The 15,807-nt window shown below is 46.5% G+C and overlaps 1 protein-coding gene across 15 annotated transcripts in view; it reads left to right on the top strand.

The window, feature by feature from the left end:
* The window catches only part of FKBP15 (FKBP prolyl isomerase family member 15), a 62,084-nt gene extending 46,694 nt beyond the window's left edge, over positions 1–15,390 (top strand). For 4 of the 15 annotated variants that reach the window (XM_004004001.6, XM_060408903.1, XM_060408900.1 and 1 more), the window contains 9 exons: positions 2,678–2,849; positions 4,785–4,921; positions 6,566–6,721; positions 7,806–7,958; positions 8,916–9,038; positions 10,068–10,175; positions 10,466–11,109; positions 12,157–12,253; positions 14,749–15,390. In XM_004004001.6, the coding sequence (XP_004004050.3) occupies positions 2,678–2,849; positions 4,785–4,921; positions 6,566–6,721; positions 7,806–7,958; positions 8,916–9,038; positions 10,068–10,175; positions 10,466–11,109; positions 12,157–12,253; positions 14,749–14,826 (1,668 nt within the window). In that variant the 3' untranslated portion in view covers positions 14,827–15,390. Of the gene's footprint in view, positions 1–2,677; positions 2,850–4,784; positions 4,922–6,565; positions 6,722–7,802; positions 7,959–8,915; positions 9,039–10,067; positions 10,176–10,465; positions 11,110–12,156 lie in introns of all 15 variants that reach the window. The other 11 variants (XM_060408895.1, XM_060408899.1, XM_060408898.1 and 8 more) reach the window with 5 other exon arrangements.
* The last annotated feature ends 417 nt before the right edge of the window (positions 15,391–15,807 follow it).

Raw genomic sequence — 15,807 nt, forward strand, 5'->3', positions numbered from 1 at the left:
AGTCTTGCCTGGGGCCTCACCCGCAGCCAGCTGTGTCCTTTTCCTTTTGCCAGATGGCCATCTTTCTTCAGTACCATGTTCCTCCTCCAACCTGAATGCTTTTTCCCTTGTTTTTCTGAATTCTTGGTTCTTTCTTGTCATGGCTTTCTTTTCCCAGCTCTCCATGTCAACAGTGGAATTTGATCCCAGGTGCGAACCAGGGAGCTGTCCTATCCACTGTGTAGGTTTTTGATATTTTCCTTTCTCACTTGATATTGCAGACCCTTACTTAAAACAATCATAATTTACATACCCACACACATGTGCACACAGATGCACATACATATATAAATTTATATAGATTCACGCATTTCTTTCTGATTACAAACATTGCATCTGTTTCTTCCAGGAAATACAGATAAGCGAGCATAAAACATAACTTCATTAATGGTCCTCCCACTCAAAGATGCCCTTGTGCTAAGACTCTTCACAACCCCATGGACTATAGCCTGCCAGGCTCCACAGTCCATGGGATTTTCCAGGCAAGAAGACAGGAATCTGTTGCCATCTCCTATTCCCAAGGGGTCTTCCTGACCCAGGGATCAAACCCACGTCTCCTGCATCTCCTGCATTGGCAGGTGGATTCTTTACCACTGAGCCATCTGGGAAGCCCCACACTCAAAGATAATTTTTGTACATATCATTCATCCCTTCACGGTTTTCGCTATGTGTGTGTTTGGGAGAGAGTATTACTTTTCTTGCTTGTAAGAGGCCTTTCTCTGTTAGGGCCTTTGGTAAGAGCTTTTGAGTGATCTTCGATTCTGCTTGTTCTTGGTGAGCGTGAGCACTGCCTCTCCTCTGGAATTTGTCCCCTCCCGTGGTCTTAGCTGCTCCGAGGTGCTATGTGAATGGTCTTCACGCTGATATTAGTGAACTCTGGAGCTATAGTGAATACGGAGCTCTCTGAGCATTGTGTTAGTTCAGTTTCTACCAGGCCACTTGGGATAGGACAGTGAGTAAAACTTCTATTCTACTTGTGGCAGATGAAAACCCTCTTCTGTCTGGAAATTCAAGCTGCCCTTGTCCTCTGTGTTTAACAGATGAAAACGTAAGGCTGCTGAACAGCAAAAATAAGTATCTTAGAGCTCACTCTGAAGGATGTTGTTAAAAAATTTATTCTGATGCTTACTAAAGCCGTAAGGGAGACTTTTGTTCAAGACTGTCGGTATAGATGAGAGTTCTGTGGTGGCCTCGGGGTTAGGATTCTGGGCTTTTACTGCTGTGGCCTGGGTTCAGTCTCTGGTTGGGAAACTGAAATCCCACAAGTCACAAGGCGCAGCCAGAAATCAAGACTGTTGCAATAGGTACGAAAGATTGAGCTCAACTCTAAACACAAGAAGGGCAAGAGAGCAAGTAGGGAATTTACAGTCAAGGAGCAGAGTGAGAGGGTCAGTGGATGGAAAATTACTAAGAGGAGAATCATAGGAAGGGGGATTCTTGCTAACAACAGGCCAAGGACTTAAATAGTAAAGATTGGGATAAAGAGCTGTGATCAGATATCAGGGGTAGAGATTCTCTCTAACCTTACATAGCAGGATTCTTGCTAAAACTGGGCTGGTCAGGCCAAAGACTGGGTGGGGAGACCAAGGCTGAGCACTCTGAGGCCCTGACTTGAAGTTTGGCCAGAGAGAGAGCCTTTGCCCGTGGACACTCAGATGCTCATTCATAACCTATTTCTTGTTATTTTGTGTACAATTTTTTTTATTTCCTCTACCTTTAAGAGAGCCAAAATTTCGGATTTTAAATGTAAGCTAGAAAACTGATTAAGGCTTTGGAATAAAGTTTAAAAGTGAGGTGGGCACAGTGACAGCCCTAAGAAGGGACAAGTGATACCAAGAAAATAGACAGCCGTAGAAATGCATGTGAAGTACAGTGGTCTAGGGAGGAGGAATGGTGGTAGTGATACAGTATGGAAAGATGGTCCAAGCCCAGATACACCCTGCTGTCCGGAAGTCACGACCTTCGGAGCCGTCACGCACTGCCTTTCCTGTCCTGTTTTTACAGGAGCTCGTCAGCTCAGGTGAAATGAATGTGGTATTTGTCGTTTGTTTACCATTCATTTTCACTGACCATCCTTTCGTTTCCATCATCACCCTTAATACACAAAACATAGTAGACGATTTTTCCAGGGTGTCATTTTGGTTTCATCGAATGTAACTTGAGAATATTTAGCTCCTGTTTGGCCAGGAGGAGCACTGTTTAAAATGCATTGAGCAGCCAAAGAAGTTGGAGTGTTCCTTTCTTTTATTACCACTCTTCTTCCAAAAACCCCCAACACAGTTACTCTGACATGACTGATCTTTATAGTACCATTAGTACCGCAGTGCTCAGGAGAAGTTATAGACTGAGAAGTGCATTGCCATTGAAAGCATTCAATTTAAAATTTAAAATACTCTTTTCTTCTTCTTCTTTTTTTTTAAAAAAGATTGTCCTTTATAGGAAAACTAGAAAATGGCAAGAATACTATTTTTACAAGGTAATTCCCGGGTCAGAAACCTTGCACATTTGAGGGCTTGATTTTGATTCAGTGCAGGTTGAAGGTGGCCTTAGCTCTCTTCCTACCAGTTCAGCCAGCACAGCGTATGTGAGGTTGGGCATCGGCATGTTTAAAGTGATGTCGTACTTTGTCGCTTTTCAGGCCAAGGTGACGGAGGAGCTAGCTGCTGCCACCGCACAGGTCTCTCATCTGCACCTGAAAATGACGGCCCACCAAAAGAAAGAAACAGAGCTGCAGGTCCAGCTCACAGAGAGCGTGAAGGAGACAGACCTCCTCAGGGGTCAGCTCGCCCAGCTGCAGGCAGAGCTCTCGGGTATGCCCTTGTGGAGGGGGCTGGGACTGTGACCAAGTAAGCGTAAGGAATTACACTATTTCCTTCCTCTCGGTCCATTGGCCAGAAGGCTCATGAAGGTTATGAAGGATGAAGCCAAAAATTAAGGTGAAACAGTATAAACCTACATGATTGTTTGACATAAATGACAAGAGAACTGACCTTCCATTTAGTGGCCACTAAGTGGCCACAGTTCTGCTTTGTTTGGTCAAGTGTTCAGTATCTTTGGTACTTAGGATTGGCCTCATAGGCCCTGAAAAGAGAATCTAACTTGTGACTAATCTAGCTGAGGGGTTCCTCTGACTTGAGACTCGGTAGAGGCTTGAGAAGAAGGTGCTTCCTGCATTGGTTGCCTCTTTCCTAGAGGATGGATTGCAGTCTTTCAGCCTGGCACTCAAGGCCCCTCCACCTTGGCTTATTTCCTGTTATGTTGCTTAATTCATCGTAGCTCTGGGCACACTAGCCAGCCTGCTGCTTCAGCACATCCTGTATTTGTCTTGCTTTTTATCAATACTGTTCTCCGGACTTGTGGTGTGCCCACCATCACCAAGATTTACCTCCAGTTCTCTCCAAAAACTGCCTCTTTCAGAAACTTCACCCTTTTTTTTGCCCCTAGAATGTTTGATCTCCTTTAAAATCTTGCATCTCTGAGTGCATTATTATGACCATTTTCAGAGTTAGCCTTTGATCAGCACTACTTGTGTGTCTGTTTTCCCTTCTATAATGCAAGCCTCTGAAGGGCAAATATGATGCTTTGCTCATCCTTGTGAAGTCCTTCCCTTAGTACTAGTTCAGTGCCTGGCACAAAGGTGCTGCTCGAGACATGGTGAATAGCAGATTTGTGAAGACTGGCATGTTGATTCATCCACCACCTTGTGTAAAAATACATGTAGAAGGCACAGATGGGACCAGTAGGCTGGGTATGGCAAGAACAGCAACAGTTTTAGGAAGAAACAAAATTCAGTTGCCCCGAAAGAGAGCTAAAAAACGCTGATGTCAGTTGGTGAAGTGATACCTTGAAGATAAGTCCTTTCCTTCTTAGAGCATCACTTGAGCAAACGTGAAGGAAAATCTTAGATTCGAATGTCATACTGATACCTTCTTTCCTGTTTTCACGGTGCCCTGTGACAGTTACCTTAACGGTACCATAAAGGTCTCAAAAGTTTTCCAAGAAAATGAATTTTGATGCATTACATTTTAAAAATTGTTACTATCTTCTTATTGAAGTATAGTTGATCTACAATGATTTACAGTATTGTGTTAATTACTACTATACAGCAGAGGGATTCAGTTATACATATATGTATATATTCTCTCTTTTAAATCTTTTCCATTATGGTTTATCATAGGGATATTACCCCTATGGCACAGGTATCCCTCTGTGCCATACAGTAGGACCTTGTTGTTTGATAGATTACATTTTAAAGAAATATTCCAAATAGCTTTATTTGAGAAGGAATGTTTAGAAAACAGACTATTGATAGAATGTCCCAGCTACCACGAAAGTTGAGAATATCTTACCAGGCACTGAGAAAGGGCCTGGGCCACTACTAAACAAAGATGTCAATGTGTTGAGTCCAGTGTGTTGAGATGATGACTGACATGGAATTGAAGGACTGATACATGCCGGGGGTGGTCTCTGACTGCTTGGTACACTTCTCTTCCATTTTGTGTGTGTCGGAGGTGACCTGTAGGTACAGAGATAAATATGGATGGGTGTGGAAGTCAGTGAGTCAGTTCATGGCTTGATAAGCCTGTTGCTGGTCAATGAGGTGATGTTGGAAGAAGTGAGTGGAAGAGGCTCGTGTGGGAGGGCTGGAAGATGAGAGAACGCAGTTTTGAAGGAGCTGTCAGGATGCCATACGGCCCACGGCAGCTCTGGTTCTACAGCCAAGCCTTTGTGCTGTCATATCTCAGAGCTCCAAGAAACCTCCCAGCAAGTGCAGTCCAAATTCAAGAGTGAAAAGCAAAGCCGGAGACAGCTGGAACTTAGGGTGGCCTCCCTGGAGGAGGAGCTGACTGACTTGCGAACTGAGAAGGAGTCTCTGGAAAAGGTATGCTCTCCATCTGAAGTTTCTCTTTTGTACCCAGGTGGCCAGAGTGGGCTGTTTCACAAACATTATTATTTTCCTTTTGAAAAGTACTGTAGCATGTGCTCACTGTAACATACAAATAATACAGAAAAATATAAAATAAAAAATGAAATTTATGTTTTCCTCTTCTCTGCACTAGAGGCAAGAACTATAAAAAAATGTATGATTATTCTTCCAGATTGTTCTCTGTGTGTATAATATATACATGCACGTAGCATGCATATGTGTATGTATAAAGTATATGTATATACATGTGTACACTGATAACATTTTTAATAATAATGTGATCATGTTTAATACCTTAAAGATTGTATTGTGGCCATTATACTAATAAGAATGAGTGCTTTCTCATTCTTTGTAACTACTACATAGTAGGCTGCTGCAAGGCTATACCGTAATTATATTTAACTATTCACCTGTTGATGGATATTTCTGTTTCTGACTTTTCACTGTTTCAAACATTGCTTTCATGGATATCTTTGTACTATATAACTTTTTTTGCAAATTCATTTGCGCATTTCGATAAAATGGATTGCTTGAATTTGAATTGCTGCATCAGAGAAAATTCTCAACAGTTAAATTTTTAAAATAAAAATCGCCAGATTATCCTGAAAAGTATGTTAGCTTACATTTCCAGCACTGTGTAGGTAAGCCTATTTCTCCATTATTCTTCCAACTCTGCCTGTATAAATTTTTACAGTCTTTCATGATAGGTGAAATATGCTTAGCTTGTCTTTAGGAGTATTTTTGTTAGTAGTAAAGATTTCATATATTTAACACCTATTTGTATTCCCTCTGTTATAAACACTATTAAAGTGCTAATCCTTTGTCAGTCATAGATGTTACAAATATTTTTCTAGTTTGATGTTTTTTAACCTTATTTAATGGTATCTTTTGTTCTTTTATAAATTTTAACACTAGGATAATACTAGCCCCATTGAACAAATTGGGAACATTTCTATCTTTTTCTATATTTTGGTACAGTTTAGATTTGAAAAGAGTGTCCTGTTTCTGTGCTTTTAATAAAACTCTCTAGTAAAGCCCTTTTGCCTAGTGCCCTTTTAGAGGATCAATCTTGGTCTGCACTTTGTTTCTTCCATAATTTTATCAGGTTTTTTAAAAAAAGTTCTTTCTGATTGTGAGGGCTGTTTCCATTTCCCATTGTTCTCGATACTCCTACAGTGACCATCCTTGTAACACATAATCTTTATGATCTACTGCTTCCTTAAAATAAAGTCTAATTTGTGCAGTTTCTGGGTGTGTATGTATTTTGAAGGTCCTGTCACAGAACTGTGACTTTCTTACCAGCAGATTATGAAAGTATCTTATTTCTCTGTACACCTACCACTGTTAAGATGTTCCTCATCTCTTAATACAGTGGTAGATAAAGCTCTTCTAGTTTACCTTCTTCTTGTTGCAGTTTTGGTTTTTTTTTCCTGCCAGTAGTCGAGAATGTTAAATATATTGGGGAAACTAAATGAAAACATGAATTGTTACCATTAACGAAGTAAGGACCCAGTGATGTTAGTAACTGCCACCACTATCACCATCTCCATTTATTTTCCTCAAACAACTAGAACTGATGACGGTTCTCTTGTTCCTAAGAACCTCTCAGAAAGGAAAAAGAAGTCAGCTCAAGAGCGCTGCCAGGCTGAGGAGGAGATAGACGAAATTCGCAAATCACACCAGGAAGAATTGGACAAACTTCGACAGCTCTTGAAGAAGGCTCGGGTGTCCACCGACCAAGCAGCTGCAGAGCAGGTAATGGGAAACTGAAGCACTTCGGAAAAAAAGGGAGGCACGAAGGACTCAGAAAAGCTTCTAGTTTCTTGATCCTTTCAGATGACATTTCTCATAGTTGATGCTCTCTAACTTTGGACAAAGGTGGAAGAAGAGCCAGGAATCAAATGGAGAATCTTCTGTCTGTTTTAAAGCTTAGTGGAAATCTTATTATAAGTAAAACATGAAGGCAAAAAGTTTTCCAAACATGACAAGGCCAAAGTCCTCACCCACCAGACACCATCCTCCAGGCATCGTCCGAGAAAAGAAGGGACTTATTTAGGTAATGAGGCAGGGAAATCAAGGGCAGTGGCTGCTGCTGCTGCTAAGTCGCTTCAGTCGTGTCCAACTCTGTGTGACCCCATGGACTGCAGCCCACCAGGCTCCTCCGTCCATGGGATTTTCCAGGCAAGAGGACTGGAGTGGGGTGCCATGGCCTTCTCCAGGGCAATGGCAGGACACAGCTAATCTCTAGTCATTTGACAGCAGCCTTTCCCTGGTGGTGCAGAGGTTAAAGCGTCTGCCTACAATGTGGGAGACCTCGGTTCGATCTCTGGGTCGGGCAGATCCCCTGGAGAAGGAAATGGCAACCCACTCCAGTATTCTTGCCTGGAGAATCCCATGGACAGAGGAGCTTGGTGGGCTACAGTCCATGGGTCGCAAAGAGTCGGACACGACTGAGCGACTCCACTTTCCACTTTCCACTTTTCTTTTTGTAATTTTCTGCATTCATGTTTATATGTTGTATGTTCTTTAGTTAGAGTGAATTGGTGTCCTCCATTTGATCATCTGTGGAATTTTGGAGGGAAATAAATTTCTTCTGTTTAAAAAGGTCTAAGGGTCCAGCTCCTGAAAAGTGTGATCATATTATGGCCTTGGGGACCTGTCTGTAGACAGTCTCCCTTGATCTGGTTGTAGTACCTTTTGGAGTCCTGACAACCAAAGTCTTCCAGATGGTTGTTTCTCTGCTAAATCTGGGCTCTTAACTTTTTTGCCTTGTTAAAGATGGGGTTTCCCAAGATGTAGTTAGACCCCCCAGGATACAGTGATTACTTTCTCTTAGCAGCTGTCTCTAGTACAGGCTGAGCTGCAGACCCAGTGGGAAGCCAAGTGTGAGCAGCTGTTGGCGTCTGCCAAGAATGAACACCTGCAGCAGTACCAGGAGGTGTGTACACAGAGAGACGCCAGTCAGCAGCAGCTGCTCCAGCTGGAGGAGAAGGTGAGTGTTTTCCCTTGGACTTAAGCAGCCTGGGCAAACAGGTTGTTCAAGTCTTGTAGCTCCTTTTGTACCTGAAAGATGTTAATCACTTTTGAAAACAGAATCATACTGGTTCAGCTCTTTGGTTGATCAGTCATATTTCACGTACTCATTTGGGATGACAGGTCAGTGACCTAGAAAAAGAAAAAGCAGCATTCATGTTCTGGACTGTGTTTTCCATTATAATTTGATCCTTCATTTATTAAGCAAATACTTATTGAGTGCCAGTTGTGTTCCAGGCACTCTGTTAGGGAAAAGGCTTACAAAGAACACTCCTCAGGAGTCTCACAATCAAGAAAGGGAGAACCGAGAAACAAAGAGAAGCATTAAATGCTGTGAGGCCCAGAAGAGGAAATGCCCAGGGGAGCAGAGGCAAGAGGGACAAGGAGCTTTGATGAGGTGGGGAAGGCCACAGGTGTGCTGGACAAAGGCCCTGAGATGGGCTGGAGCACAGGTGTGGTGGGATCATCTGGCATAAAACGAGAGAGAGAAGGAGGGATGGCTCAGCACCACGTATGGAAGTCCTCATATCTGGAGGTCAGTTAAAGTATCCAGTTGAAAATCTTCCACTCAGAGATGAGGAAGGCAGTCTTGGTGGCGACCGTTCATATGTCTGTGTGACTAGGGTCATCAGACCCTTCCTCCCGTTTTTCATCATATTCTTGACCTAATTAGGAACAAGGCAAGTGACCTTGTTGGGAAAGAGGAGATGGAGCGGTGAGTTGGGACTGAGCGATGAGGAAGTAGAGTGCTCTGGGTCAGCAGGCCTGGGGTGTGGGTGGAGGAGTGTGGATGTCAGCAGGCCGACGTGAGGTTGACACTTAAAGCTTTGGATGCTTCTCCTCCTCCTGGGCTTCCTGACCTTCACCTGGAAGTCCAGGTTCCCAGGCCACAGCCACAGCCTGTTTGTTTTTGCAGTGTTCAGCCCTCCAGGCCCAAGTCGCATCCCTGAGAGAGCAAAATGCACAGCACATCAAAGACCTAGAGAGCAAGGCCCAGACGTCTGGGGTCGAAGCCACTGCTGCTGACCCCTCAGAAAAGGTGAGCTAGCGTTTCAGAGAAGTGAACTGTGTCCTATAGGGCGGTCGCGTATGCATAGCAGGCCTTCAGAAAGGATTTTTGTCATCAGTGTGTTGTGTCGTTAGCTTGTTTTCCGATCCACCACCATCTGACTTGCTGCTGCTGCTAAGTCGCTGCAGTCGTGTCTGACTCTGTGCGACCCCACAGACGGCAGCCCACCAGGCTCCGCCGTCCCTGGGATTCTCCAGGCAAGAACACTGGAGTGGGTTGCCATTTCCTTCTCCAGTGCATGAAAGTGAATTGGTCGTGTCCGACTCTTAGTGACCCCATGGACCACAGCCTACCACGCTCCTCCATCCATGGGATTTTCCAGGCAAGAGTACTGGAGTGGGGTGCCATCGCCTTCTCCGACCATCTGACTTAAATCAGAGTTAACCCATTGGAACCTGTCTCTTTGGTGGCAAACCCAAAGAGCCCCATGCTGAGGTCTTGACAGATAAGGGAAATGTTTCTAAGTCACAGGAGAGGAGTGGGGAGCGTGCCAGAGTCTTCTGGCCACTAATCCTCGTAGCCTGTGGCAGCTCCAGGGGTGGCCTCAGTGGGAGGGTGGCGTCGGTGAGCCGTCTTTGAGAGTCTTAAGCACACAAGCCACCGCTTACCCGTCCTCCCTATAGCCCTTCTGCCAAGTGCTGCTGATTATTCAACATTGTCCCCTCCACAGTGTCAGCCTTCGGTGTCTCAGTTCCTGACCAGCTATGTCCCACTGCAGAGTCCTAAGAGGGCTTCATTTAAGCCTTCCAGACCTCTCTCTGGAATTTATTTATTTAACATCCAATTTATTTGGCCGTGCTGAGTCTTTTTTGTGGCATGTGGTATCTCGTTCCCTGACTGGGAAGGGAACTTGAGCCCTCTGTGTTGGGGGGAGCCCAGTCTTAGCTACTGAACCGCCGGAGAGAAGCCCCTCTCTGGAATTTACATGCATCCCTTAGTCGCTTGACTTTGGCAGCATACATTTTGATCTTGTTTCTCTCTCCTCACGTGGTCGTGCAGGTCAAGAAGATTATGAACCAGGTGTTTCACTCCTTGCGGGGAGAGTTTGAGCTGGAGGAGTCTTACAAAGGCAGGGCTATTCTGGGGACCATCATGAACACCATCAAGGTACAGCCGGCTGTCATTTGTGTTATTGAGATGGGTATCTCATTGCTTAAGTGCCGTCCAAAGGATCCTGAGTGAAAAATTATTCAAGATTGTTGATCAGTAACTAGGATGTCTGTACAGATATGGGCAGCCTCTTTTGAGAGGAAGAAACAAAGGCATTTGTACTGAAAAAGAACAGAACAGCAGAGTTACTTGAATTCAACGACTAATTGTGTTAATAGAGACTGAAGAACTGGGAGTGCCTCCGTTTCTGGTCAGTGATCCTCTCCTCCTTCTTGGCTTTTGAACAGATGGTGACCCTTCAGCTGTTAAACCAACACGAGCAAGAGAAAGGAGAGAGCAGCAATGAAGAGGAAGAGGAAGAGGTCGAGGCGCAACCTCGGAGCCCTTCAGGACAGTCTCAGGCACCCCTGGACGGGGAGAGGCGGGAGCCCCCTGCAGTGCTGTCAGAGCGGGTGGTCCAGGAAGATGCCCCGCCGTCTCCTCAGGGCCGTCCCACCCCCCAGGATGACGCACAGAGAAGGGAAGGGGAGCCCTCAGAAACAGAGGCGAGCTTAGAGATAAAAGAACATTCGGTCCCTCCCGAACTGGCTTGCCTCCCCTCACGAAGAGCTCTGGGACCCCCAACTTCAGTTCCCCCCAGGCCTCCAGGCCCCGTAGCTGTGGACTCTGAGGGCGAGGAAGCATTGGGAGATGCCCGTGTCAGGGAGGAAGAAAGCTCCATGAGACTGTCCCCGACCTCAGACCCTGAGAAGGTGGACCCACTGGCTGTGGGACCTGAACGTCTAGGAGGAGAGCCTCAGCCTCCAGAGCTCCAGGAAGACAGGGATGCCACAAGCTCGGCTGCTCCCTCCCAGGAACCGTGCAGCCCAGAGGCAGCCCCGGCAGCCTCAGGAGCAGCACCTGCATCTGAACACTGTTCTCAGCATCCCAGGTGTGTCCCTGAGCAGCTTCAGGAGCAGGCGGCTGCCTGTGGAGGTTGTCTCCAGTTTTTCCAGGATGAGTGATTCATCCTCAGAGACTGGCTGGCTGGCTGAATCACTCATTCATTCACGTATTTACTCGGTGCCGGCCGTGCAGTAGGCTCTGTGGGAGTGTGGGAGGCAAGGTGGAGTTGGTTTTTGACTTGAAGAGCTTACAGTCTATTAGGGAAGACAAACAAATGCTTATACAGTTGATCTTGAACAACACAGGAGTTAAGGGTGCTGACCCTGTGTGTGTAACTTTACAATTGGCTCATCTCCAGACTCAAGAAGTCGGACACGACTTAGCGACTGAACACCCCCATACTCACCCAAGTGCAAATTGTGTTTATTGAGAAAAGTCTACATATCACTGGGCCTGCATGGGTCAAACCTGTATTCTTCAGGAGTCAACTGTATGTTATAAATGCATGATAAATGCTTTCTAAAAAAAAAAAAGAATCAGGGTTATAATAGAGAATAAAGGGGGACTTATTCTACTTTCAGTCGGGTGACTAGGGAAGGATTCCGAGAAGGTGACATGTAAACTGAGACCTGAAGGATGGATAGGAGCCTTCTCTGCCAAGAGTGGGCAGGAGCGTTTGCAGAAAGCAAGGCCAGCACACGCAAGGCCCTGCGGTAGGAGGGGCGCGACGCAGTCCAGGAAGAAGGCACAGTGGGTGGGAGAACAGTGGTGTATGCCGAGGTTGGAGAACTCAGTAGGAGCCAAGGGATGTGAGATTTTGTTGTCACTGTTAGCAGTTTGGACTTTAAGTGCAGTGAGCAGCTTTTAAGGGGATTTAAGCACAGGAGTGATGTGACTGATTTACTGGCTTTAAAAGATTGCTCTGGCTGTGGGTTATGGAGGGAGTCAAGAGTGTTGGGGGTGAGTGTGGAAAAGCGGGGGATTCCTGGGCAGTCACCGCAGCTGTTGGATATTTAGCCCAGTGCCCTGTGGGCACTGTGGCCTGGGGCAGGAACATTTTCCTATGACTTGATTTTCCTGATTTTGCTTTCAGCCTCTCTGAGGATGAAGAGGATGAACTGTTTAAAGGGGCAGCTCTGAAAGTTCCAAAGCCCAATGCACAGGCTGAGGAGGAGGATGAAGACGAAGTGGTAAGGAACTCCCAGGCCCTGCCAAGTCCCCACGCCGCCTGGGGGCCCCTCCCCGCTGGCTGTGAGAAGAGGAAGGGGGTCTGCTGGTGGCCCACCCCCGGGCTCTGTGTTCAGGGCCCTGTGCGAGCAGGCTTGGGGCTGGGAGGGAGCGGCTCTGTAAGCCTGGTGGGGATGGGCACATACCACTCTATTCTTGAAAAAGGACCATGGTCTCCATTCATGCAGCAGTAATTTCTACTTGAAGAAAGTTGGGCTGCTTAGTCCCGTATTAGAATGCTAAAGCCTCAGGTTTCCAGACCTCAATGCGGCTAAGGTGTTTTATTTTAGAACTGGAAAGGACTTTGAAGGTCTTCTTGTCTGTCGTCTGTATTCATAGACAGACTGAGGTTCAGAAGGATGATTTACCTAAAGCCACCGAGTGAGTTAATGGTACAGCTAGGACTCAAACCCCAGACTCCTACTCAGACCACCTATTTCTAAGCATTTTCTGCTTCATCAGCCTGCTCTCCACCTGCTGCCTTGTTTTGTTATCACAATATCCCTGGGCAGAGAATGGGTTAAGTGCTGAGAGTGTAGGGCTTCCCTGGTGGCTCAGTGACAAAGAATCCACCTGCCAGTCCAGGAGACACAGGGTACACAGGTTCGATCCGGGGGTTGGGAAGATTCCTCTGGAGTAGGAAATGGCAACCCACTCCAGTAATTTTGCCTGGGAAATCCCCGGCAGGCCACAGTCAATGGGGCCCCAAAGAGTCAGACACAACTTAGTAAGTAAACCAACAGCAGCAACAACTGATAGGGTAGCCTCACTTTACAGAACTCCAAAGTTAGGCCAGAAAGGTGATCTGCTGACTAAGCCTGGATCAGAACCCCGTTTCTTGCATTCGTGGTCCCCGTTGTGCTAAGTTACAAGCATTCTTGGCTCTCTAGGACGTTTGACTGTTGTGATAATTTCACTAGGGTAAAATGTGGGTGGCGAACACAGATCAGAGTCAGGCTGTCCATCCCAGGAACAGAAATATGAGGTGAATGTGGGCAGATTTTCTCCCCTTTTGTATCCACCAAAATGGATTCTGCTTTTTGCCAAGACCTTGGGAAAACAGCTGTGGCAGAGCTGGGATCTGGCTCCTATGTACAAAAACTCTTTCTCTCTTGCTTGTGTTTCCCGGGAAAGCGCACTGGTTCCTCCCACTGGCCTTTCTTCCCAAGAATTACATTTTCATTTGAGAGTTCTGAATATGAACAAAAAGCCAATTGAATATCTCAAGTGACTGTCCTATATATGGATGGAGTTTTTTTACTTTAGCAGAACATTATTGGTGTTAATACTAATATCATCAAGTTAATGTCTATTTTTTGGGTACTCTGAAAACTATAGACATTTAATCTTCTGCCAGTTCAGTGAAGTGTAGGCACTTTTATTCCATTTTGTAGAAAGAAGGCCACGGCTCTGGAACATTAAATAGGTGGTCCAGGGTCACATAGCTGGCAGATGCACACCAGAACCTCAGCTGGAACAAAACAGAGGCAGTGAGCCACATTTTAAGGTCCCATACCGTCAGAGTTTAGAGATCACTTCACGGATGCCCAGGGAGAGGTTCGAGGTCTGTTGGTTGGGGGTGGAGATGGCATTAGCCCAGGGACTTCCAATCATATCACACCGCCTTCCTTTGGCTGGCCCTGGGAAGTCCGATCCTGGGCCAGAGTAGTTCACCAGAGCAGAAGGTACCTTACTTAGTAGAGAACACTCAGGAGTACCTATCTTCAGCGTCAGTCCCAGCAACCCATAGGATTTTCCCTGCCAGTCTAGAGGGAAAAGGCCAGAGGCTCAAGTCACGAAAAGGGGGTAGAATTTCTTCTGGCTCGTTAATCCCCCTTATTCTCCTGCCTGATGGGAGGGACGGAGGGCCAGTGAGACCAGGGATATGAACCTATGTTCCTGGGTTTTCTTCATCTTGGGATTCTCTACTTGGTAGGGTGGCCAAGACTTTAAATTCTACTCTCTCTCGAATGGTGGGCCCACGTCCAGAGCCAGGCAGGCTACTGCAGGCCACAAAGGCGTTTTTTCAGATGTGACTGTACTCTTCCCAGCTTCCTTCTTCCTGTGTCCTCTGCCCTGAGGGCGGTTCTGCTTCTCTGTTTCCTTATCCTGCTCCCCCTTCCTTTTCCCACATGAAATGTGTAAGTTACCACATGCGAGAAAACCTGTCCAATCAATACATGTGTTTCTCAAATAAATGACGAAACGAGCCAAACAAAGTTGGTCTTCTTGTCTCCGTGTTGAAAGATTGCCGCCCTTCTCTGACTGCTTGTCTCAGCTTTTCTGGAAGCCTGGGGTTTGTTGGCCTCAGGGTTCGTCCCTTCAGTTAAACCCTCACCAGCAGTCTCCTTTCCCACCTGGAGCCGGGAAAGATGCTGGTAGCTTCATCTTGCACAGGCGGGAAGTCCATCTGATGCAGGGACAAGGGAGGACTGACTACTCTTTCCTGTCTTGTCAGAGCATGAAGGGACGCCCGCCCCCAACACCCCTTTTTGGAGATGATGACGATGATGATGACATTGACTGGCTGGGATGAAGACCCAGGAAACCGGTGCAAAGGTTTCTCTACCAACCCTTCCCTAGGCACAATTTTGCACAGCCAGCGCTGGCTTTAGATGAGCCACGGGGTGAGGTGAAGGTGAGCACGCTGAGGACAGTAGTTCCGATGCCTGAGCTGACCCACCTCCGAGCCCCTGCCTGACCAGGTGAAGCAGCGTGGGACCCTGTCTTCGGAACCCTGGGGTTGGCAGCAGCCCACCCTGGTCCTGCCTTAGAGTACTCCATGAAGAAAGGGCTGGGGGGCTCCCCTCCAGCAAGGCCCTGTGAGTCCTGCCCTCTCCCACGCCTTCTGTTCTCTGAACTCCCAGACTGACCTGCCTCTCAGTGCTCCCTGTGTCCCAAGGCATCACATACTATACTTTCTGTGGTGAGGTCTCCCTGGCAGAACTGGTAGAGGGTAAAGTACCCCATCTAAGCCCAGTTACCAGCCTTGCCTGCAGTCCTGGGACGTGTATCTTTTCTCTGCCTTAAATCTGATATAAGAGGTCAATGAATATTTGAAATTAACAAAACAGAAATAAATGTCTGCAATGAAACCTGACTCAAGCTTTTGGGGTGAAATCAAATCTGGTTCCGAGAGCAGTCTGTACCCTCTGGGAATGTGAGGGTAGGGGTTGTAACAGATCTGGGTTGGTTAACATGTGTGAAAGCACTGTGACATGCTTCCTTTGGTACTTAACCCTGGAACTGTTAGGCTTTCCAAGCACTATCCCAGCATCCCAGCCACTCTTGGGCTCAGGGCAGCAGGGTTAGGACCAGTCCTGTCATCCACTGACTCCTGTGGGTCCTACACCCTAGGAAGCCAGGCAGAGAAGATGGGGCGGGTCCCTGTGTTGTTGTCCATCATGGATGGCACCTGAGAGCCTGAGTCTTCAGTTGAAGAGCAGCTTCCATTTCCTCTGATTTCAGGCCCAGGGCTAATGCAGGAAACAGTAGTGAGAAAATATTCATGGTCATT

Source organism: Ovis aries, chromosome 2 (assembly GCF_016772045.2).
Source record: "Ovis aries strain OAR_USU_Benz2616 breed Rambouillet chromosome 2, ARS-UI_Ramb_v3.0, whole genome shotgun sequence".
Taxonomy (NCBI): domain Eukaryota; kingdom Metazoa; phylum Chordata; class Mammalia; order Artiodactyla; family Bovidae; genus Ovis; species Ovis aries.